This window comes from Schistocerca gregaria, chromosome 1 (genome assembly GCF_023897955.1).
Source record: "Schistocerca gregaria isolate iqSchGreg1 chromosome 1, iqSchGreg1.2, whole genome shotgun sequence".
In the NCBI taxonomy this organism is placed as follows: domain Eukaryota; kingdom Metazoa; phylum Arthropoda; class Insecta; order Orthoptera; family Acrididae; genus Schistocerca; species Schistocerca gregaria.
In genome coordinates, this window is record NC_064920.1 from 581148935 (window position 1) to 581176159 (window position 27225).

General features: G+C 36.4%; 1 protein-coding gene across 1 annotated transcript in view; it reads right to left on the reverse strand.

Annotated features, from left to right (window-relative positions):
* Positions 1–27225, reverse strand: part of LOC126357124 (splicing factor 3A subunit 3) — a 56344-nt gene that overhangs the window by 19780 nt on the left and 9339 nt on the right. The window contains exons 2-8 of the mRNA XM_050007426.1: positions 19110–19157; positions 17829–17987; positions 10883–10955; positions 4100–4191; positions 3756–3977; positions 3371–3507; positions 2159–2314 (exon numbers count right to left, since the gene is read on the reverse strand). Coding sequence (XP_049863383.1) covers positions 2159–2314; positions 3371–3507; positions 3756–3977; positions 4100–4191; positions 10883–10955; positions 17829–17987; positions 19110–19157 — 887 coding nt within the window. The remainder of the gene's footprint in view (positions 1–2158; positions 2315–3370; positions 3508–3755; positions 3978–4099; positions 4192–10882; positions 10956–17828; positions 17988–19109; positions 19158–27225) is intronic.

The window sequence follows — 27225 nt, forward strand, 5'->3', positions numbered from 1 at the left end:
TTTAAAAAAAAATCCCAGGTGAAAATACACTATACTCCAAACTAAAGTGTGTTTTTTCCATGCAAGAGACAATATACTTTTCTTCAGAGGTGTAAAACTTATCAATCCTCTTAATGCTACAATTTTTAAACAGCAGTGCAGAAAGTTACCTTTAAACTTGGCCTTTTTTTACAATGTGTTACCTTTATGCACCAAACACAAAAGTGCCAATAAAACTTTAAATCATGGTATAAATGGCTGCTCTTCTTGGACAAATTTTTCTAAGTGGCTGCTTCTCAAAGTGCTAACTTTTGAATGAAAGTCAAATGCTCAGTTATGTAAGAAATCCACCTCATGTTCTCACACTTAATTCATCTTGCATGAAAGAAAATCGACTTTGAAATCTCAAACAACCCACAATATTTCCCCATGACCTGTTAGAAATGTAAAAAGTTGTGACATGACACACATCGAAAGCAGTTTGTTACTACAAAGTATTGCATAGTCCTCTTCCTAAAGCCCTCGACACATCTTGCTGTCGGCATACACTTGTGTGCGCACTGTGTTTTTTTGCTGTAAATGGTGCATTTTCTTTGCAACTTAAATCTTATTTTGATGTTATTCTCTTGTTTATGTTTTATTGCTACAGCATTATTCTGCAGCAAAAGGCAAAAGTAAAATTATTTGTTAGAGTATCAGTCTTTACAAGTCAAAATACAGAAACTCAACTGAAAACTAAACCAATAAAAAATTCCCAGAATGCTAAAAAATTTTCAAGTTTTTCCCGGATGAAAAACATTCCCGCTTTTTCCCCAGATTTCCCATTCTAAAGAGTGGACACATGAATGTGAAGGATGCTGATGTCAATAGCATTTGCTGCCTGTCTGTAATGAGCAACAACTGGAACTGAAACTGACATAAAAATTTATGAAAACTTGTATTCCATAATGTATCAACTGCTTTATTCAGATTTCCAGAGCATTTTGTAAGTGATCATGACTAAACTAGTTGAGAGCCACTAGTTCCGTACTCGTTGAGTTCTGAATCGCTTCTTGAGAACCACAGCACTCAACAGATGATTGCTTCTTTGTGCTTTCTTGTTTGTTACAAAACAGAAGAAAAAGTTCCTCTGAACAGAACTAAGGCCAAACCTAATCAGTCAGAGAAGTTATGGGTAGCAATTTTTGAGGCACTCAAGGAACCTTGTTTGTTTATTTTACGGAATGTAGAAGCAAATCAATCCTGAAGTCTACTGTGAAATATTTTAAAAAACACAGAGAAGACATTCAAAACAACTGGCCTGGTTATCTTGGCTATTGGTTTCTTTTTCCAGCACAGCAATGCTTGGTAACACAATGCTTGAAACCACAAGAACTGTTACATCAGTTCAAATGGGACATTTGTAAACATCCACCTTACAGTAGAGACTTTGTTCCAAGGGTTCCCGCCCCTTCATACGCAAGAAATAGTGCTTCACTCTGAACACTTAGACTAAGACTAAGTGTAAGATGCTGTCAGTATTTTATGAAGTGGGAATAAGTTGACTTGTCAGCAGATAAGACAAATGCTTAAATCTGAATGGCAATTATGCAGACAAGCAATACAAAGGTTCAGTTTTCAAAAATTTCCAATATATATTTTTGCCCATGGCAGTATTTATTTATGGCCTAGTAGAAGTTAATTGTCTGGATAGTCCTCATTGCATTTAATTTTATGTAATCTGCATATACAATCAATCAGGAAGGCTTGCATTACATCAACATTAACTATATAAAAATGTTCTATTTGTGTTTGCAGTGTATAAAGTGCATTACATCCAAACTGCCTTGTGCACTTTTTGTTATTATGCCTAATAAAATGAAAAAAAATAGAGGAAAAAAGTTAAACATAACAGCAATTCACGAGATTTTGGTTGTTGGATTATTTTCCTATAATAGGTCTTATTTTTGGGTTTAAACACATTACATAGCAAACACACAAACAAGTGAACACAAATATAATCATATTTTATACAATACAAATTGATATTTTTACACAATTTGACAGCCACAGAGAAAGGGAAGTGACATAAAAATAGTGAGCTACAAAACACAATGAATGTGGATTGTAATATGATTCTAGCACATATTTTGTTCCAGAACAGTAAAGTACATTACAAGACATAAAATAATTAAATTACCTGTAAACTTGTGCTTCTAATGCAGCAATATCTCTCTGCCTTTCACTTTCTTTGCCACGACCAGCTTTACCTGGTTTGTTCTTGGCTAGCAAATTGGGATCTAATGACTTTTTCCCTTTAGTGCTGAACAATCTCTGAGCCCTTTCTTCAAGTGTTCTGTGAAAAGTACAAGAAAATACGTAAATATTTATTAATATAGAAACTGTTTAAATTACATATTCCCAACATAATGTCACTTGGTACAGCAGGAAACACAACCAGAAAGAATATATGTTTCAGTCTATAGATGCCATCTTTTATTTTGCCTACTGCTGACTGGTTTCAGTGCACAGGACCATCCTCAGACAAGCCTCTGGCATGCAGGTGCCATGCTGCTTCCCAAGCAGGTGTGTCAAATACTGTGTGCCAGGGGAAGATGTGAGGATGATATGGTGTACCCAAACCAGCAACCAGTAGGCCAAATAAAAGAACTGCGACTACAGACTAAAATACGTATTTTTTCTAACTTCAACTGCTCCGGCATCTGATAACACGAAGAAACAGACACAACCCACCTTCTAATATTTCTGAAAAATAGTAATTTGTTTAAAAAGGAGCATCCCAAAATATGGCAGCTGCAGGAGGAAGAGGAGAGAATGTGATTTGGCGAAAGACATTCTTCTGGCTTGCATTAAACATATAATAAATTCCAAAATGACATGAAAGTAATTGTTAAATATTTGAGAGTAAAATATGCAAATAAAGATAAACACTTTGAAAATAGTATGAAAAATGTGTTTACATCACTGGTGTTCAAGCCAAATAACAGAGCACAGGTTGCTCATCTTAGAACTGGAAGACACATCATCACTGTCAATGCACACAACCACAAAGTATATGCCTTAAATAACAGAAAATTCAGTTATGTACATGGATATGAAATTTAAACCTCCATTTCATTGTGACAAAACTTGAAAATGGTAAAAAAAATCAGAGGAAATATGTAGTACTACATGAAACTGTCATTTGCAGCCAGCAGACAAAAATATTTTATCAGCCATGTGGTATGCAACCTGCACATTTTCTTTTCTTGGTTTTGTTTTGAATCTTTCCCGTCTTGAGTCAAAAGCTTTTATATTGCATTACAATGTGACATCATATTAAGACAAAGGTTGCATATTGTTAACTGGAACAAAAAAATTGACTTTTTATCAGACAAGTATGCATATTTACCCTCCACATTTCAGTCCAAGAGCCATAAGTGCAGATTTGAGTCGATCCAAGCCTAGAGAAGCCAGTTCTTCCCAGGACGAGAAAGCTGAGAGATCAAGATGAGCTCCAACATGAGTAAGAGCGCTTCCAGTTTCTTTCTGAAAGCAAAGAGGACTATTTTTAAAAAGAGTTGAATGAATTTTGATTTACAGTCAAATGAAAAAGATTATTAAATAAATGGTCATAAAAACTATACCCTATCATATCAAGAATGATATCAAAACTTTTTTAAAGGAAAGAGTATGAGATACACATTTTATTCATTTTTCTTTTATTAATAATTTTATTTTGTTGTATTCAAATTTTCAATAAACAGTCGGTTTTGTTTGTTGAAGAAGTGACTTACCGGCCAACCAGGGAAGGTTCCAGCTTCCCATTGTGCATTAAATTGCTTCTGCACATTTTCCATCTCAGCATTTATGTCCAGCAATGGCTTAATTCGCTGAATATAGTCATGGAGGTAGTCAAGCAATGATTCCAAGTACTTTCTATACTCTGAATTTTTTCTATCTTTTGGTATGTCAAAAAGATGGTCAAATGTAGTCAGGTATGTTATGTAGTCCACTTTCTAAAATATAAATCTTAATTATAAAAATCCATTTCTTACATTAGCTGTGTATCATCACACGGCCATAAAATACCAAAATCATGGTTAATCATGAAACAACTTATGAAATATTGCATACTTACCTCTATACCCTTAAGATTGACGTACTTCTCATAGCATTCATGAAGGTCAAGATATTTTCCATAACCTTCTTCATCCGTAAACTCAACCATGTCTGTGAAGTAAGTCATGAGAAATGTATTAAATCTGCGAAGGACATTTGGATAAAGGAATAGCAATCACCATATTAGGTAAAACAACAAACTTATTTTTCACATTAAGCAGAAAATAAAATTTTTTAGAATTCAAAATAGTATTAAACAAAAAATGAATACTTATTTTAAGGAAGCATAATGTCTTATTTTATTCTACTCTTTTCAGAAAACTGGATATGAACAGAGATGATGCTACTAGCGTTTTATCGTCAATGTCGGCCAATACGACGTTTTCTATTGATGGCATTCAAGTTTGATGGCCAAAAGCCAAAAACGAGAAATGCATAAAGAGGAAATGTGGTAAATGAAGCTATGAGTTGGTCCAAGATCAGATGCGCATATCTGCACACCAGTTAACTTGTCACAATGTTTTAAAAAAATGAGTAAGGTACCAGATCTAGCTTTCCTTTATGTAACAAATTGCAGGATTTGAAAAAGTCATAGTACTGCCTTGAGCTACTGGTATTATTTACACACGTTACAACAGTTTCAATCATCTAATCATCATCATGTTCCTATAAACCAAATAAAATAACACATAAGTGGCATTACAGGCTTAAACTGTAATGTGAGTATGTGACATTCCCTTGCATTTATGTGCTGCTGTTGTTGTTGTTGTTGTTAATATTTACATCAGTAAACAGATCCATGACAATTTAAGGCTGTAGTGTTACTTTTGTATCATTTTATTTGGTATACACAGGAACGTGATGATGGCCAGACAACTGAAACTGGTTGTACAGCTGTGGGGCAACACCACCTGAAGAAATTGCTCTGGTGAATGTATGTGTGTGTGTGTGTGTGTGTGTGTGTGTGTGTGTGTGTGTGTGTGTGTGTGTGTGTGTGTGTGGAGGGGGGGGGGGGGGGGGCATGAGTGCTCCCATTTATTACGTCTGCAATATGAATAGTATCACTTCCAATTTTCGTAGTTAATCTCAACATAGAAAGTTTTTGTGCAAATCTTTGGAAAATTCCAAACAAAAAAATTTTACATTAAGGTTTTTTCTTCAATATATATTTTTAACAGAAAGTTACATAAAGAAAAAAGGACTCTTGTTCGGTGTAGTAGGTTTGTGAGTACAGTGATTGCTGCCAAACAGTGGTAACAATTATTCCAGCGACTTATAACCAATCAAATACAAATGTATAAGATTTACTACAGTCAATATTAATTACATCACCAAAAGTCAATTATCTCACTAAAAAGCAGTAATCATTCTGGGCATGAGGGTGTTTCTAGCAGATAACTGAATTTTAGTGCTGACTCACTATGACCTACTTTGAGCCATTTTTGCAATGAATTTTTAATTTAAAGGGATTTTTCATTATCAACGTAAATGTGCTGACGTTAGACCCTCAATAAAATGAAGAGATGAGAACTACATCTAACACACACTCTATTAAAAAACTAAGAAAGGAGCCTATGATTACACTCTTTTCACAGTATACCTATATAACTATCTTTCAGTTATGTTCTAAAAATATTATCTCAGAAATTAATTCCTGTCAGCACTAAACAACAGAATATATCCTGACGGCATATTTTGTGAGTTGCCGAGGCCTTTGATTATGTAGTCCATACAATTCAGCTTGGGAACCTAACATGTTACGTCTTTAATGGTAACTTTCTTGCATGGATAGAGTAGTCTCTTCATAATAGGAAGCAGAGCGTTACAGTGGCCAACTACACTGCAGGAATAAAACTTAACTCACAATGGAGCAAAACGAGAGTGTTCAATGAGGTTCTGTTCTACTTCACTCCTGTTATAACATATGTAACTGACTTTCCACCGGGTGTGTAAGCGGAAGCAGACACACACAAATCCCGGATTTTTCCCCAGATCTCTAGGTTAAAAACGCACTAGAACTGTTCGGCATTTTAGAAAATTAAACTCAGCAAGGAAGGTGGGAGGGAGGAATGTGTTTTGAAAAGATCTTTGACATGCAGCAACATTACTGCTGCATATTTTCGTATCACAACATGCTGCATATTTACTGAAGTATAAATTCAAATCCCACCAAACATAACATGTTAATTTTAGAAGCATTGAAATAGAGATTGCAATGTGCTATTGTAAACCAGTCATAGCTAATGTCATGTGATCTCGTCAGCCAATGACAGCTGATATTCAGAGCATAGGATACATATGTGAGGTAGTCAACCAATAGCAACACCACTGTCATGTAACAAACACAAAAATAGGAAAAGTTAATGGTTTAAATTAATGTACATAGAGTAGCTACATGAAAAGCTAAGCTTTCACATATAATATTGGTCTTGAAGATTAATAAGCTACAAAAAAAAGTTAAGCATTCAAATATAACATTGGTTTTTTTAGAGTGTGTTACACTCTAAGATACATCACACAAATATGCCAGTAAAATTTTAAACAATGACAATAATGTCTGGTCTTCTGGGTTTGAAATTATTCTAAGTGACTAGCCCTGAAAGTGTTAAGTTTTAAATGAGAGTCAAATGCCCTGTGCTTTAAGAAATTCATTGCACATTCTCACACATAACATAGTTCATCCTGCGTAAAAGAAAATTTCCTTTGAAAATAATAACGCTCTTCAAAGAACCATTTGCAATATTTTCCCACGACCTCTTAGACATGGGTTCATTTCAGCAGCTGCCAGAGAGCACCAGAAACAGGCGTTACTATGCCTGGGCAGCTACGATGATGTAGGAAACCCATATATTTGTACACATACAGCATTAAGAGATCTTACATGACGACATAAAAGAAATAGTACACCAAAGGATACTTCAAGTGCACAGGAATTTCGTAAACCATACTAAAATGCATAACTCAGCTAAAATAACACATTTATGTGTCCAGATTCACAATGAAGTAGGTCCCAACCTGATACTAAGTTTTTCAGTGCGCTTCTTGTAGTTTCATTTCTATATTGTATTGTATTTGATTCCTTATTATAGCATAGTGCCATACGTCCCAGAAGATAAAAATGTGCACTTGAAATTCAGTAAACAGCTGAAACTAGCCAAAAGTGTGGAATGAAACACTTCGTTTATTATAAATTGACTGCATCTGTTGAAAAGATTAATAAAAACCATATTTATTGAGCAACGCAACAACAACAACATCATTGCTGTGCAAGGCGATTAATTCTTGACTGCCAAAAATGTGGAAATAAAATAAAATCAGAAAACTGAAACTAATAACAGCCTTCTGTAATTGTGTGAACGCATTTCAATTCATCTGATAGCTCCTGGCAACAGAAATCCATTTTGTTTTCATTTTACACATGAACTGTAAATGAAGAGGAAATAGGACATAAGGAAACAGCAAAATCACTAAATACAAACATGTCACTATCCCCCATCCCACTAAAACCCAGAATGCTCTGCGCATGTGCGAGTCTGGCAGAGACTGCTCTGCGCATGTGTGAGTCTGGCAGCTTGGGTGTGCCAGAAAAATTTTTCTGTGTAGCGTGACTGCTTCTTGCTACTGGTGCAGCCACCCACACTTCCAGTAGATAGATGTGGGAGAAGGCACTGCTCATACACAACTCAACTGCGCATGCGCATCAGCTAGCAACTGCTTAAAATGAACTTTAATCAGTTGTGCCGTCACGCTCATCGGAAACACTTTGCTGTTATGAAATATTCCATAATCTTCGCCCTAAAGCCTTTGATGCATTTTGCTGTTTAGCAGTTCTTACCAATCAAAACTACAAAAATTTAACTCAAGACTAAAACAATGAAAAATTCTAGGAATTCTAAGAAATTCCCAGGTTTTTTCCGGATTTCCTGCTTGTCTCAGAACATAGACACCCTGTTCCAATGACTTGGCAAGACAACTCAAAAATTGCAAGGTTCACTGATTATACAAGTATATTGCCATATTGTACAGACTAACAGACGCCACGAATATAAAATGCACCTTAATTTTTTATTTAAAATAACACTTTTCCCATTTTATTATTAGATAGCAAAGCCAGACTAAAAAAATCTTAGTCGATAAAACCAAACTGACATTTAAAATCGCCACCTAAACTTTTCTTATCATTATCATCATCATCTTCACATATAAAATTGTACTCACTGCCATCGAGTGTTACTTACGCCATACTTCTTGAAAGATTTAACAATAATGTCTTCTCTCACTCCAGACCATGACTATTTTATCCACCCACATACTGGTTTCCTTCGCGTGAATTCATGTTGGGTTTCATCTATCATCTATTTGTCTCTCATTTACACTTTAAACGGTTTATTTCTCGAGATATTATGAGGTTGCAATTGTGAAGCAAGTCCTCCCGGAATAACAGCAAGCTCTGTTTCCCTATCTCAATTTCTCTATCACAGAATTTTTCAAGTGACTACTAAATTGATCTAGCACAAGAAGAGAATTCTTCTTCAACACAGCAATTTTACTTCTCTCCCACACTGATAATCCATAATTTCGTACCAGTCTCGTCTGTCCAACCCTTGTCAAGTGAACAACAATACCTGGCAGTATTTCCGAAGGTTTTCGCATTGTTTTGTGCTCGAAAATAGTCACTGGATTAAGTTTAGTACTGTCGGCACAACATGGAAGGAAACAGAGTAGCTTATTTTCTCACGTCCACCTGTTTTTATAGTTACAGTTTTAGCACAATACATGGCATCAGTTCTGTTATTCATTATATCAAATGTCAGAGGAGTTTTGTCCATATTCAATATCTGGCTTAGTTCCACACTCATTTTCTTACGATGTTGAAGAATACAGTGATGAAAAGAAATATTTTCTCCCTATACTTTGGTGGCATTTTCTGAGATATTTTGGTTTTGACTTAGATGCTACACCCATGATGCTTCATAAAGCTTTAGCACCAACCGTTTCCACTGCTAAAGTCTGTTAAGTTTCACTGTAGCGCTACCTTACCAGTATGTATTTGAATCATTTCTGTATTAACTCCAATGCCATTTTGACAGTGCCTTTGAATCCATTTCAATAAGTCATCTTCTAGATAAAGCCATTTTGTATTCAGTCTTATATTTGGACATTTAGTCTTCCTCATTTTTTTTTTCATTTCTCCTTTGCTAGCCTGCCAAATGCAAGTGGTTTTTTCTGTTGGTGGAGGGCCAAAACGCCACTCAGCTGCTCTGTTTCCATGTTCTTCCGCATATGATATTATTTTCAATTTATAGCTTGCATCATATTAATACCTTTTATTTATTAGCAAAAATATTTTACAGTTACCAATAAAACAAATCACTTTCAATTCAAGTTCACTGGCACCCAATAAAACAAATCACTTTCAATTCAAGTTCACTGGCACCGTAGATTGCAGTTACGCATCATAGGCTAGACTGTGTTCTGGGTACAAGATGGCGGGGTGGGAGGGAGACAGTTTTAGCAAGCTTGTGAATCCCTGCAACTCATGTTCATCACATCACACTGCTGCTTCCAGTTAAATCTAATGTTGCCAGATAGAGATTGGTTCCCTGCAGCAGCGAATATATGGCCATTTTCTAGACTGGCTAGAATTTTAAATCAGACACTGGACATTTTTAACTAATTTTGAGTAAGAGACACCCCTGCATACAGGTTACTTTCATACAAATTTCGAGTATAAGATGCAGCTTCATTTTGGAGGCAGTAGTCCGTACAATATGTAAACCAAGGATCTTAATCCACACAAACCAGGTGATAAACAAATGGTTTACATCAAAAAATGCAATTCTTATTTTGATAAAGACTCACAGGAGTCTTAAATAGTAACATTCTGTAACACTGCAGCTAAAGCAAACAAATTCAATTAGCAAAAACAGTAAGAATAACAAGTAGTAAAGTTGGAGAAATGGCCTGAAGACAGGTTAATATAGAATAAGTTACAGGCAACCTTTCACTCCATTATTTTATGTATTTCTCAACCCAGGAATTTCAATTATTGTTCTAAATGTTAATACCGGATGCCGAGTATGACCAAGAATCAACTACCAACTGCATCCTGTGAAAAGCAATAAACTGGAACACCATAATTTATAGAAGCTGAACAAGAAATTAATGCAATATCTAACAGTTGCTTCTCTTTGGTAACATATAACTTCACTTGTTCTACAGTCTTGAAGACACACCTTCATGGATGGTTCTACAGAAGATAACTGGTGAATTAATCAAATCAACCAATGCAGGTGCCAGCAGTTTTTTTTTAAATTTTGGATCAATATATACAAAAAAAGACTTCGTATAAAACAGGAAAACAACTTTTTAATCCATTATGTCTTATAACCATAAAAAAATCATTTTTCTTAAAATCAGGATGGATCCGAGTTAAACAAGACACACAAACCACAAGTAAAATTCAGTGACTTGTTTCCCAGTCAGCAAGGCACTGAGTTAAATATGGCATCACAATCTGCAAGAGACACTGTGAGGTAAGCTTAAAAAGAGCAGATTGATATTTAAGTAACAAGATTAACACAACTAAGAATACCGTCTATGACATCCGTTTTACATGCCATCACAGTTTATGACTATTTTCATCAAAAATAGCATTTAAGCAGAATTTTGTCACACTTCTGTCTTCAGATATCTGAGGAAGAAGACAGCTTCTACAAAGTCTGAAGTTTCCATGCATATTTAACAGGCTACGTTCTGTTAGCTTGCGCTGAGAGTAAATGAAAGTACAGTATTATCATACTTGCTTGTTCATCTGAGGGATTTTCGCGCAGTTTATTCAGTTCTTCAAATTCCACAGACATAGGTATACTGATCTGAAATTGAAGAAAAAATTACATTAAAGCACGTTCACAATTTCCATTGCACAGCATTTCAAAACTGTTACACTCTGCAACATAAAAACATTCAATAATCACTGGCCAAGATGCATTTAATAATTTGTTAGATTTTGGTACTACCTAAAAGGCAAGCCACAATAAAATACAAACTATGAGGTTGGTGCAAAAGTTTGTAGCAATTTTGTTTTGCATTTTGGTATTCTGGTTGCTATGGTTTCACTTATCAATTGTCATTTTTTATTTTTTGTTCACTGCAGCTATTTGAGTTCACACACTGTCATTTGGATACAGCGTGTGGAGTGTGATGGCAGCAAAGCATTTGAATGATGTATCAGGATAATCCCACTGGGACAAAGCACAGCAAGAAAATCACTTTCTCTTTTTAAGGAGGATTCCTTCGATATTAATGACTCTTCACATTCAGGAAGACCTTCGGGATTTGATGATGATTGCCTAAACGCATTAACCCACAGTGACCTATGTCAGTGTACTCGAGAACTGGTCAGTGTGAAGTGTGATCATTCCACCATTGTGGGACATTTGCATGCAAAGAGGATGGTTCAGAAATCTGGTGTACGGTTACCACATGCTTTACGCCACAAACACAAACATCAGTGGTGGCCGTATGTGCATCTCTGCTTGCTCGTCATTAATTGGCTCATGGACAACACCCAACATTCCTATCCCACCGTATTGTTACTGGCGAAGAGAAACGGCGTCTTTATGCTAACATAAGTAAAATAAAGAAATGCCTGAGCCCAAACAAAGCAGCAACTCTGCATACAAAGACCTCCATGCATCCACAAAAGATAATGTTATGTACCTGGTGGAGCAGCGACAGTTTGTTGCACTACGAATTGCTTCACCGAGGTGTAACCATCATTGCTGACATTTATTGTCAACAACTGAGACGTGTTGCAGATGGAATACAAAAACACTACACACTCCATGATAACACCTGTCTACGCTCTGCTAGAATGCCAGAAAACAATACATAGGAGTTGGGTTGGGAACTCATTCCACCCACCTTATTTACGTGATCTTGAGCTCTCAGATTTTCACCTTTTCTGTTCTCTAAACAACCTTTCAGGAACTTCCTTTAGGGTTGGAAATGCACTCTGAACATGGCTCAGCGATTTCTGCACTTCAAAACCACATGATTTCTACTCACAGAATTGAAAAGTTAAAAAAGTTACCCCAGTATTATGTAGTGAAGGAGACTATATTGTCAATAACTTAAGTCTCTGCCTTGTGTGTGTGTGTGTGTGTGTGTGTGTGTGTGTGTGTGTGTGTGTGAGAGAGAGAGAGAGAGAGAGAGAGAGAGAGAATATGCGCACGAGTGCACACTCGCTCTGTTTTCATTAAACTTATGGACCAACCCAATAAACGCAGAATGCAATTTCACTCTGCAACTAAACATGTAACCATGACTCAAATCTGATTGCTCACTTTTAATGGGGAATACTTACAATCATTCTACACAGGTGTCTTCACAGCCCATCTTCACAGCTCCAGCTAATACCTCTCTACTACTTAGCAAACTCTACAGAATACCCTCTGAATGGTTTGTAGATTAGCACTTCTGAAACATAGCGAAGAATGGCTCAGCCAGAGACCAGAGGAAAATTGATCAAAAGTTGCACTTGACTGTGCTCGAATATCTCATTCAGTAAGAGCATTGTTACAAGAGCTATGCCAAAAATTTTTAAAAGCCTGTAAACCGTTAGGCGGAGGACAATGGGGTTGTTTTCATTCGAAAGAGCGCTGTTTTTCGACCTTGGGACGTGCGTGCGCAGCGCCTGGCTAGTGGCCACAGCGCGGTAAGAAAGCACAGGCAGTGCTGAGTCGGAGACAGTGCAGGATGGAGCTGTCGTGCCCGACTTTCGCGCCATGATTTTTTAAGATTATAAAATGGGTATAAGTGCTGAAGAATGCCATTCCTCTTTGCTGCGTGTTTTTGGTGAAGCTTCCCCTTCTAGGGCCACAGTTGGAAATTGGTTTCGCAAGTTTTTGAGGGGTCGGCTGTCAATTGAAAATGAACCTCATCCTGGTCAGCCAGCAACAGCTGTGACTCCTGAAAACATTGATGCTGTGAGGAAAATGATCAAAGAAGATCCACATCCTACATTTTGCGACACTGAAGGGACCCTAATTGGATCAACAACAGCACAGACCATCATTCATAGTCACTTAGGCCTTACTAAGAGATGTGCCCGTTGGGTGCCACATTTCCTGACAGAAAGCCAAAAGGAGGCGAGAGTGGACTGATGTCGTTTCATGCTTGAAAAATTCAATGGAGGGAAGTCCGAAGACACCTACAATTTCGTCACAGGTGATGAAACGTGGGTCTACCATTATGACCCTGAAACGAAGAGACAGTTTTCTGTGTGGTGCTTTCCAGGGGAGGAACCACCCACAAAAGTTCGAAGAAGTCGGAGCTCTGGAAAAAAGATGGTGGCAATTTTTTTCACTAAGATCGAGCATCTCACCTCTGTGACCTTGGACACACGTCGTACAGTCAATGCTGAATGAAATGTGAACGACTGTCTTCCAAAAGTCATCGCCACATGGAAGTCATGCATCCAAAGTCCAAGAATGGGCACCTTCTGCTGTATCACGACAATGCATCTGCGCACAGCGCTGCCACAGCGATGGACTGTCTGGAGAAGGAAAAAGTGTGAGTGTTACCCCATCTGCCCTATTCACCTGACCTGGCCCCCTGTTACTTCTTTCAGTTCCCTAAGACCAAGGAAAAAATTCGATGACGAGACCATTGCAACGTAAGAGAGTGCACTAAGTGACATCCCAAAAGAAGCTTGGACTGACAAATTTTGTAAGTGGTTTCAGAGAATGGAAAAAACTATACATGCTAATGGAGAGTATTTTGAAAAGTTGTAAACTTTTTTTTGCAAATAATTTTTTTTTTCACACCTTCTGCTAAAAACTTTTGGCATAGCCCTCATAATAGAGGGCAAGTATCTGGGTTTCAGCCTCAGTCTAGAAATCTTTCAATTTGACAATCAGTGTCATACATTGTAAGAATAGCAGACCAATAGTCCCATAGCAATTTACAACATACGCAGCACTAAATAACACATGTTTCATAAATCTTATAAGTTAATTTTTTTTAGTGTGACTACAGAATCTGACAAACTTGACAAGTCACAATATGATCACCCAAATAGTTATAGAACCTCAACCACTCCTCACAGTTGGGAGAAGACAGTTTGCACATATCCATTCCTAGGTAAGCTTACCGGACAAAATGTTAGCCATCCTCCTTAAAAGAAGACACTGTTTAATTTAAAGTCTGTAGATGATATAGAACTGGTACCAAGTGGCCATATGACCCTTCACCACTGACATAAGTCATGGCAGAAAAGTGGTGTTTATGTGGCAGTTGGTTCGATGGAATCAACACACTAAGATGGGTCAACATGGAGACCCAACAGAAAGGCAGAAAGATGGTATTGTATGTGGATGAATCTATGACCATAATGTGAATGAAGCTGGCCAATGCATTGGTGTATCAATGTGGACAGTTAAATTTATCTATACAGAATAGTGTATCAACACAGATTGTTCCATATGTCTACAAGTAATGGCATACTGCTTACACCCATATAATATGATATAAGAACACTAGTCATAAAAAGGTCGTGACCAACAGAGACTGAAGACAAGTGTCATGTGTCTATCAATGACTGTAAATTTCAAATATGCTGCTGTCATTGAATGCACAGCCATCTCAAATTGTTTCTAAGTAAATGTTGTCAAAGGAACTACAAGAAAATAGACATGTGGAGTAAGGTACCCACAAAAGGCCATTGCTCACAGCACAACATCAAGCTGCACGTCTTTAACGCACCTAACAACAAACAAACTGGGCAGTAATTGACTGGAGATGTGTAATGTGACCTGATGAGTCTCAATTTTGCACGGACTGACAAATTGCCCAAAGAGACATGTAACTTGCAGTCTGTTCCAGACGGAAATGGTTCTGAGATGTTTTAGGGGTGTTTTTTTCATACCGTGCCTTGGCCCACTCATTCAGGTTGACATGAATATGATACTTTCACTTTCCAAGGTGACAACAGTTGTTTTTACAGGGTTTCACAAAAGCACTTCTGATATGATGGACAACACTCAATGACCCTATTGCACCTTCATCAATCCACTAAATCACCACATGTTACTTCCAAAGAAAATGTATATGAATCATCTGTAACAGCAAGTGAAATTTAGTAATCAACATTTGTGAATTTGCTGGTGCTACAAGATCTAATTATCAACAAATGGCTTCAGCTGGGTCTGACATAAACAAACAAAAATTGTGGACGCTCTTTCTAGCTGAACTGAGGCCATTATAAGGACTGTAGAGGATATTACATGGCATTAGCATGTTGTCTCCTGAGGGAGAGTAACTTTTTGCCTAGAGTACTTCTTTGCTGCACGGCAGTGTGTGATGACTTTGAGAACTGTATATAAATAGACTCATCAGACCACAATCAATAATTCAAGGTTTATGCTCCAAGCTTAGTCAGGTTCAGAAATGCCCATTTCACTGCATTAAGGTTATGGTTTCCTACTTTTCTGAGCATTTGAAGGACATAGGAGAAGCATTATTTCATCATGTTTGATAAATTGTTTTTGTGGGTGATACATTATTATACTCGTTAACATTAAAAATGTGTCCTTACCAGGAAAATTGAGAATAATGTATTGCTAAATAAAGAATAGAGGTCATTTACAGATTGTGTAGGAGGCATAGCATCTCACAAAACAATGATATTCCATGAATTTTACAGTCTACTAACCATGATGTTGATAACCATGTTTCGTGCCAAAGTAATCGGATAGGATGTTCAGCAGCTCTTCAACAATTAGTATTCCATCTTAAAAGTCTACTACAGACAGCCATCAATAATTAGAAAAAAAGAGAGATAATTTACTGACACCCACAACCAGATTTAATAGAATTTGCCTATGAAGTTACCAGAATGGGTATACCAGACTGAAACATATCTTCCCCAAGCCAGAAGTGTCACTGCAATCACAAAGTTCAAGACGTACTACATACATGTAATTCCACTATTATATGCATGCTTCCCGCGATTTACCCATCTACTGCACATTAATCTGTTATGAGATGCTGTAAACACTGATAGTGGCAGTTACTAAGTTTTAACGGCAGAGCACCTTTGTTTTATGATCACTGTTCAATTACACTGGCCGCAAACAATGAAAAGCTGTTTCTAACTATGACACTTATGGATGTTGTCATTTTAAGAAAGATATTAACGATGTATGAAGCTGTAATGGCATCAACACTAATCATGGATATTCTATGATCTGGTCACCTTTGATCTTAAGACTGGTTTGAGGCAGCTCTTCACACTAGTTTGTCCTGTCTAGGCCTCTTCAGCTCTGTGCAGCTTCTGCAACACTGCAACTTACTCCCCCCCCACACACACACACACTTTTCTCCGTTACCAAATTGACAATTCCTTGTTACCTCAGGAAGTGTGCTATCCAATCTTTTAGTCATGGTGTGCAGTACATTTCTGTTCTCTCAAATTTCGTACCTCTTTATTAGTTATACAATCTAGCCCATCTAACTTTCTTCTGTAGCACCAGGTTTCAAAAGCATCTATAAAACACTGCTAAATGTGTTGCCTGTTCTACTGTACAATCAGTATAGAAACTAAAACATACCCCACGAGACCCCGATGTTAGCTGCCATCAAGTGAATTCTCCATTTTCACACCACATGGTAATGAGAACTTCTGACAAAAGACAATGCAAAAATAGGCTGGGGATCAACAGCACATTTTTTACTGTTATGTACAGCAAACTGCCAAACACGAGTTCTGCATTCCGCCAATGGAGGTCAGACTGTTGGAAATCATGTTCCAATTGCTTTAAAAATTATTACCAGAAATAAACTGTACTGGGGACTGTTATCATCATTAATGAAATTAATGCCTTTACTATACCTCTTTTCTTTTTTTCTTTTGCTACTGCCTGTATCCCACATTGTGCGCAGGGTCGGCTGGCTTAAGTACCGATTTGGCATGGTTAATTTGAAGGGGTGGCCGGATGCCCTTCTTGCCGCCACCCCATACCTCCCGGGATGGAATTAGTGTACCCCACCTGTCAGTGTTTAGTGTAAATCGTGAAATAGTGTGAATGTGTTTCAAATGTCTGCAAGTTGTGTAACTGAGGCGAGACATGGGGACCAGCCCAGTATTCACCTAGTAGGATGTGGAAAACTGCCAAAAACCACATCCAGGCTGGCCGGCACACCGGCCATCATCGTTAATCCGCTGGGCGGATTCGATTCGGGGCCGGCACGCCTACCCGAGTCCAGGAAGCAGCGCTTTAGCGCTCTCAGCTATCCTAGCAGACCTCTAGACATGGTTTTACACACCCATTAATGTTTATAATTAATAAATATGACACAGAATATTTTGTAACATGAGATTATAAGTACAAAAAGACATGCCTCACACCACCTTCCTAGGTTTAGATAATTCCACTACCAGTAGTAACAATCAGTTACACCAACTGGATTGCAAGTGCAGAAAAAGCCCATGAATGACAAACAGATGAAGGGAAAAGGAAACATGCCACAAAGCAATCATATCATTACTTCTAGCTGAATAATTCCACAGACACACAAAGAAGTTATCATTATCCACAGAATAATGAAACAACATCAAATAATAATCAATATGCCTCCCTGTTGTTATACTTCAGTATCAGCAGCTGAGATTTAAAAAAAATATAGTAGTTAGTAACAATTGTAGTTTTATCCTTAAGAGTAAATACAAAAAGAAATATGCAAACCTCATTTGGTAAACGCCTATAAAAATCTTTAATGGCCTTCAGTCTTGTATAAAACTCTGCAAATTCATTAGGACCAGAGAGTGCAGCCACTTCCTCCTTTCTAAGTCCATCTTTATCTTCATAAAGTTCTCTGAGATTATTAGTACTGTCCATGTAGTGCTGAATAACAGAAAATATGTATTATGCATAAATTAATTAGTTTCTGCTATCAATTTTAATAGCAAACAAGTTAGATTTTTCTATTAATACATACCTAATCTACTAGAAGACTGCACAGACAGGGATATCAGTGGGTATACACACAGAGCGTAGGTTGATAACATTAACAATGTGGCTATAATTTCATTTAAAACTAAGCAAGAAGACAATAGACAAACGTGAGAAACTAATATGGAATTAACGATTTGACAGAAATTTGGTTACCAATTGTTTGGGGAAAACGAGGATATAATGGCTTGTTTTACAGTGCACTCTAAACTAGAGTTCAAATTTGTTAAAATAAAAGCTTAGGGCTGGAAAAAGTAGTATAATTAGTTTTTTTAACACAAATAGTTATGTCAAAATTCTCAAGTTCCTCTGAAAATCAAGGTGCTGCACCAAAACACAAATTCCTCAATCTTAACAATGGAAAATCCAGGATGGAATGTAACAACACCAGAGAAGGAAAGTTGTTACTCACCATATAGCGGAGATGCTGAGTCATGACAGGCACAACAAAATGATTCACACAATTATAGCTCTCGGCCATTAAGGCCTTTGTCAGCAGTAGACACACATATACACACTCACGCAAATGCAACTTGCACACACATCTGCAGTCTCAGAGAACTGAAACTGGTTTTAGTTCTCTGGGACTGGAGACTCGTGCCATGACTCAGCATCTCCACTATATGGTGAGTAGCAACTTTCCTTCTCTGGTATTGTTACATTCCTCAATCTCATCAATTTTTTATTAGCTTTGGACTTGGCATATGGAAATGGTTTTGTTGAAATGGAATCATTTGTTATCGATGTGAAAGCCAGATGTGGTGCTAAATTCTATAGAACAGCTACTTCGCCCAATTATCAGTTTGAGAAACTTAAAGGACACAACCTATCTCCTACATGAAACTTCAAGATAGATGATTTACAAAATGTATCAAAAATGTGATAAACTATGTTGTATTATGGTGTGGTCAGTATCAGCTTCTATGTGTTTAGTTATAGAATGTAAACTATTACTTTATCTCAATTAATGATAAAAATATTAAGCTAAAATCTTTACTGACAGCATTTACTTACATCCAGAAGCATCTTCAAACGGTGGTCTGAATTTATAACCTCTCGGTACTGAAACATACAAAAGTCTAGAATGAGAGTAAAATCTTGAAAGGGAAGATGAAGAGGGCAGGCAGAGGAAGACTGCTGTCCCCATCCTTCCCACAAGCCCCATGTCCTATACCACAGCAAGCAATATGCAACTATAGCAATATGCAACTATAGCAATATGCACTACAGAGCGAACACACTATGGTGGTGTAACCTTATCCCTTCACACACCGTTCCTTACTCTCCTAATCCTGCCACCATCCTATGATCACCTCATCCACTTCACAATGCACAAACCCTAACAACAATCAGCTTCTTATTAATGTACCTATACACTACTTGAGGCGACAGCTTATCTTTACTTATTTCACTATTAATTTCAAGATGGCAATGTTAAATCACATTCGGCATTATTCTGATATAAAAATGAAATGTACAATGTTATGCATTGTCTGTGAAGTGCTGCCAAAAAGCACTAATGTAGTTGAGCTTTTGTGTAGTATCTTACAGCCGGTCTCTTAGTTCTATGGGAAGTACTGGACCACCCTCTGAGCTAGTATTAAAGACAGATATTTAGCACAAAATTGAGACTATGTATTGATCAATGATCAAAATGCCATGGTAACTCATAAATGTATTACCCAAAACAGTATAAAATAATACATCCCTTGTCATAATAAAGAGTTTGGAGAGCTTCTCTCTACCTATCAGCAAAAATTTAACCCTGATGCTATCATCATGTTAATGTGACCAAAAAAGGAGTATGCTCTTTTTGTATCTTTTTTGTATTTAAATGCTAGTGCTTGAAATTTGATGACTGTTTTTCTATACATTCTACACAGTCTGTATCTCAAATGAAAAAATAGATAACCTCCCCTTGTTACAGGTTAGTGTGTTTCACTTATCCCTTCGGTTTATATGACACATATGCTTAAAATTTGCTACATGTACAAATACCACTAGCTAATAACAAGCTAGCATTTATAAGACTTCTGTCAGAATGATGGTTTGAAATACTTTCAATACAATATAAATCTGGCACAAATGCAACTGATAGCTTTCAGTGGACATTATCCATTCAGACAACACATATCAAGCAAACTCTCAAAATACGGCTAATATGCCATAGCGCTACTTTTTTATGTTTTGAAAAGACACATTTATAAAGGAAAGCTACCTGACCAAACACCTGGAAAAAATAGGGCATGCAGTTTGTCGTGGATCTAACACATGAGCAGATAGGAAAGGACAAAATGTTACATATGACACCTTCTTCACATCCTATGGAATGGGTCAACAGCCTCTTGATGAACTACGAATACTCCTAATTCTTCCTTACTTTGAAGCTAAAAAAAGTTGCTACAAAATGAACAATCAGTGGCCTTTGTTAGAAAACATCAAACAGAAAATTCTTCATCGCCAATCCCTAGTGGCGGAAATAAAAACTGAAGACGCCAGGTGCAAACTCGGCCCATCAAACAATTACAACAAAAACCCTATAAAGTGCTCAAATTGCAACAAACATTATTGTAAAACTCATGTTATGCACCACTTCCAAAATTGTGGAATGTTATAACTTGTCTTAGGTGAGGCAGTTAAGAATTTAGAAATTACAGCTATTGCAGTTTTCACTCTTATTAGCAATTTTTATTTTGTGCAATTTCAAAATAAGTGCACAAAAACTATTTTTTTACATGACTGACATGACTCTTAGTTTCTAACACTGCACTATTAATTTTATGGCAGTTAATGCACAAATAATTTTTAATGCAAAGACATCGAGAATTTACAAATTATTGTTATTGTAATTTTTGATGTAAGTTAACTGACAATTTTTTATTTTGTTCATCTTAAAACCAAGTAAAAACTCAATTGTATTATATCCTGTTGAGAATCAGGGCCTTACAATTAAGTGAATACTGAAAAAAAGTTTATATGTATACTAAAAATTTATTTACTTTGTTCCAAATACAACCTAAAATTGAAATTATGTAAACTTTTAATACTTTATTAGTGTTATGGCCTTAAATAACATTTTATGTCATTATGAGCTGAAAGAGTATTTGCTTTTAGCTTTCTTGACAAGAGGAACCAAGTTAAATGTGAAGGAGCTCATGTGCCCAAACAGAGGGCATACAAGATTTCAAGAAAGGATTATCTATGGCATTTGGTTAGTCTACAGTAGTCACTCATTAAGTAAGAACGGAAAAGTATCCATTGCCCTCACATAAGACTGTCAGTTTTTCCCACCTTCTAAAATTTGATATTGGAAAACCTGCAACCTTACCCTGAAAGAGCTACCGGGATACTTAATTTCACCACAGCACACAATACTAATTACAAAATTTGCACAATATTGTTTGGTTCCGAATAACTTACAATAATGAAGGATAGGTTAAAAATACAACAGATTCACAGTTGTTTAATGTATAATAAACATTTAAATGTAGCTGAGTAGGATTTTTAATTGAAGTATAGGGAGATGGCAACACCGATAAAACCATCTCCTATGACAGTAAACAATGAGACACACTCATTACTTCACTCAGGATGTACTTTCTTCGTAGGAAAAGATTGGCTAACTACTAAAGAAATGTTGGAAACATGTTACAATTGGGAGAGTGCTGGCTAAATAGGGGTTTATTTCCATACAATACCCTAGACTATTCTGTAGCTGCAGCAACTGCTGTGTTGCATTTGATGAGTCATTTGGAAGAAGTGTGAAGTCATTAGAAAAAGGGGCAACAGTTGAGGTGCCTAGAGTGACTACACACCACGCAATATTGATGGGTGATCGAACTATGGCACCACCCAGTGTGTTCTCCCCCTACTAAACACTGAGAACAGACACTCAATATTATTTGAGATGCCATGATTAACTCTATTTCGTAAATTCTTTGGGAGTATAGGAAACTACTCACCAAAAATCAGAAACATGGAATTGTTGACAGGCATATACATAGGCAAGAAGTTATATAGACACACACACACACACACACACACAACAGCATAGTGATGGATGATGCAGAGATGGTAGATATATCATGTAACTAACTTTGCTAACTATTAGAAATCAAGCAGAGAAATGCTGAACAGCTTGGTAGGAACTTGGGGAGTTAGAAAACTGCCAACCCCTCCGCCTGGCACATTCCCAAACTCCGCCTGGCACATTCCCAAAGTGACATTATGACTGTATTGTGTTCACACCAAACATTGCAAGCAGACAAATTTCACTGACTTGGGCAAGGTACACAAATGAAAGAACAAAGATTGTTTTACTGTTACAGACATATTTATGTCTATTATTGTGAAATTTATTTGCTTAAGTAGAATATCACAAGTCTGGGTCAAGCAAACAGCATAAAAATAAAGTGGTATTGCCCTGCTGGAATATACCTCTCTGCAAGTCACAATGCTTCAGGCTTTTTCACACAACGAAAGCCAGTTATGAGTGAAATTTCTGAAGAATTCACACTATAATTTTTGTTTTGAAGGACAATTGTACTTTTTGTCTCTGTTGATTCATCATGGATACGACCACATATTTACCAAACAAATATCACACAATGGCAGTAGGTTTTCAGAAGCTTTTATTTTATTTACCCGGCCAGTTTTGGCATTTCATTAATGCCACCTTCAGGCCCCAATACAGTGATGCACGCACAAACAGAGCCACCAATACCTGGATTCCGCAAACTTTTTGTGGAGTGTGCACTTAAAAGACTTAGCAATGACCAATGTCTCTAAAGGACACACTCCACAAAAAATTCAAGGAATCCCGTTATTGATGGTTCCATTTATGCATGCATCAATGTATCTGATCTATATATAGAGTGCACAGGGGCTGAAGATGGCATTAATAAGAGGCCAAAACTGGTTGTGTAGCACTCCTTCAGTGCTAATCTTGTCTTTCGCTACTGAAATTAGCACAGTATATACAGAGCAGAGTTTGGTTTTCCCACCAACAAACTGCATTATTTGATCAGGGAAACTGACAAAAACAGAGAATGGATAATTTAGTGAAGAGGAAGATAATGTTGTGTGTACGGACAACAGACCCAGACTTCTGAAAACATGGCATGTTGGTGTTTTTTCTTTGATAAATAAAGGAATTATACTGTGTCATCACATCTGTAAAATATGTAGAAATCACAACAAAGATGGAAAAAACCTTGAAGCTTAATCTTTTTTTTAGTGTATATTATGCTTTAAACCTAGATTATTACAATCTCATAAAATTTACAATTGCAGTAGGTATCTCTTCGTGGTTCCTACCAAACTGGGCACTGTAAATATTATGAACGTTTAGTGATAGTTTAGTTTATATCACATTGCTCATCTTCTGTGTTAATCTCTACTGAAATTAGCACAACATGTACAGATAGGAGTTTGGTTTTCACACCAACATACTGGATGATTTGCTGGAAGAAGCTGACAAAGACACAGACAATGGATAATTTAGTGAAGAGGAAGATAATGTGTGTATGGATGAGAATGGTGTAGACCCAGATTTTGAAGCAGCAAATGAGGAACACAAGGAGGCAGAAGAAGAATCGCTGGGCCACCTCAGAAAACCGATCTCGGTTGTGCTTAGATTGTAATAACACCATATTAAGCAGATGACTCTCAACCCATTTCATATGTAAAGTAATCATGGAGTTACAATAATTTGTAATTAGTGCACAACACAAATAATGACTTCTTTTTCAATAAGATCTTGGGCAGTACAATTGTAATTCTAGGGTATAAAACAGGACTTTTGTATGTAACATGCCACTGGAGACCTAACAACTGCAATTAACTAATGCAAAGCTTCTAAATTATGACTTCCTTTGAATGAAATTTGATAATTTACGATGATTTGGCACCAATGTAACATTTTATCCCTTTAGTCCTCTAGGGATCACATATAACAAAGAACAAATGTACCACTAACATTTCAAATAATGGCACAAGTGGCTGGTTTTCTGGGCCCAAAATTATTCTGAGCAGACCTCAAGGTGATAACAGAAGAAAGTGAGATCTCAAAATGAGGAATGATACTGAATATAGTGTTGTAAACAGATGCAGATGTTTGTACCAAGATTGTGTATGCCCTTGGAAATGGGAGGCATCAGGGTCATTCCACACCAAATCATCCAGCCAAAAGTAGATATGAAACCGAAGGTTTTGGATTTGTTCCAAAATTTATATGTGAAATGTTTGCATAAAGATAAGAAAATATCCCAAGTTTCATCCAATTCTGTTACGTAGTTATCACCGTTCAAAGTTTTCGGCTAATTGTATTTCTACAGACGATTAAGACATAACTAAAGGATGCATACTTTTACAGAATTTGAAGCAAAATCGTTAGTTTTGAAGCTAGAGCCTTGAAATTTTCACTGTTTTGTTCTAAATTAAACACTGAAACTGATGGATCTACAAAATTCCGATTTATACTGTTCTTTCACATTGGAAAACTGTACTGAACTCAAAATATTGTTAATTTCGAAACTGTGACGTAGGTGTAGAAAAATATGAATAGCTAAAATCCCTCTCCAAATAACCCACTACAACAAAATATTTCTGAAAACAACATAAATTTACCTTTTAAATGGTGCAAAAAAAAAAAAATGGTGGGGTTCTGAGTTGTAACAATTTTATCTTATACTAAAGTCAAAACAAGCATATACAATGGCTGTTTTAAGATTCAAAATGGTTATAGTAGAGATTATATAGTGAGTATATAGAAGTAAAAGGTTTTAAAACTATAATTTGGATGATCAGCTACTTAAAACAGTAATTTACTGGTATATTTTTGTTATGTATTTTTAAATTGGGACAAAGACTTTACTGTAGTTGTGATTTTATTTTTATTTTTTGTTTTATTTAGCTGAAGTTAAATTAAAGAAACACACAGTTTTGGAGTCATGGGAAGTGTGTCGAAGTTCAGATAAGGCAGTACTACTACTATGCAAGATGCACATGAAAAATTTGCCAGTCAGCAGTCTGCCTGCTGTCTTCCATCAAGACATGAAATTCAAGCCGGACATGAAACCCCCCTACAGCCTGCCTGTACTGCAAGTCTATCAGTGGGCATTTGGCGCTGTTCAAGTTAACTGCCTAGTCTTTTGTGCTTAATGACATTTTAAAAAAATGTTACATAAACACAGTTATAATTTAATTTTTAAAACTATTGTTTTGTGTGTGTTTCTTGCCATGGAGATAAGAGCAAGTTCAAGTAAAGATGAAACTAATTTTAAGTATTCAGTAGGTTCATTAGTAAATGTTTCATATGAATGTGCTTCACTGACAAAAACCAAAACATTTATTTAATTTTGGAAAAGCTGTCTAAAGAAATATTTTGAAAAGAACCAAAAATCCTGTTGTGATCAATTTAAGAAACATTCTGTACCTTTAACAAAGAAGAAAGATTTGAGGATACAAAATTGTTAAGGCTTTCGTGGTCACTTGTCGACAAACTGCCTATTGGCTTCTGTTTCGGGTTTTTCGGCCGACGTTCATCAACCGAAGAACCCGAGACAGAAGCCAATAGGCAATTTGAGGGTAACTACTCTGGAAAAAGCAAAATATGTTAAGGAAAATAAGAACATTATTTTAGTGCCACGAAAGCTGTTGCGCAGTACATGTAGAAAACTGTTGAAAGAGGCACCATCTGCTTTTGGGTCATCAAGGTATTGCTCTACTTGGAAATGATGAAGCAAATGATAGTGAATTAACTAACACAAAAAGAGTAGTAGAAAGAGAAAAGTTTTATGTAACTCTTTTAGTGTCGGATGTGACACCACTTAAATTTCAGTCATTATTTACCCAATTGAAGGAAAAAATATGCTAAAAAGAAGTTTAAAAAATCGAAAAACAGGTTAACAAAAGTTGTCATTTGTTTTGAAAGTACAAAAGAATCCAATGATTCAAATGAAGCTGACAGGACAACTCAAGGTAATGAAATGAATGCAAAATTTAGGATCTTTATCATTTAGTGGTTACAATGAAATAAAAACTCAAGATAAACTTAACCACATGTGAAAAAATACAGAGATTAACAATCACTCCTTAATCTTGGTCTCACTGAAAAACAGCAGAAAAATAGAATGTATCAGAATATTTCACGTGAAAAGCCAGAACGTTTGCAAAAGAGAAACGTAAAGGGATTATTTATTGCATTTAAAGAAAAATATCCAAATATTAAAATTTGATTTTCCAAATTTTGCTCCTTGAGGCCGAAATGGTGTGAACTTTCTGGTTCACCTGGAACTCACAGTGTGCGTGCTTGCTTGTACCACAAAAACGTTGAGCTTTTAGCAAACACTCTGAAACAGCACGATAAAGATATCAATACACACTATGATGAACAAATTGGTTTGTGGTAGACAAAACAGGGACTGTATGTTAAGAAATCGTGATGTGTGCCCAAAAAGAAGTAAATCACTGCAGCTACATCTAAGAAAAATACTAGAAGACTAAGATGGAGATGAGGACATTAAATATTTGCAGTGGGTCTCAAGTGATGGCAGAAGGACTTGACAAACAATGCTACTACCTTGCAAGGAATTTACTCAAAACTCTTACATGGAACAGAGAGAAGAAAATTTGTCATTTCATTAGGTTCTAGTTCTTATGGGTTTTGCAGAAAACTATAACTTCATTCTGCAAAACGAAGTGCAATCCTGCCACTGGGGCCACTTTGAGATGCTCAGTTCATCCAGTAGCGATTTTTTTTTTAATGAAGATTCCAAGAGAAACATCATTGTGTTTTATTTCAGATTATCTAAAGCATGATGTAAGATTTGTATATTGAGTACAAGAAAAAACCATAGATTTCATAAAACAAAACTTTCCTGATGTTGACCAAACAGTGTTTTACAGATGGTTGCAGTGCTCAGTACAAAAACTTTAAGAACATGATAAATTTATGTTTGCATTATAAAGATTTTAAATTAAATGCAAGCTGGTCATTTCATGCTACGAGTCATGGTAAAACAACATGTCATGGGATCGGGGGCACAGCCAAGAGAACTGTTACAACAAAAAACTTGTAGAGCGGTAGGCAAAGTGAGCAGATAATAGATGCTGAACAAATGTACAATTT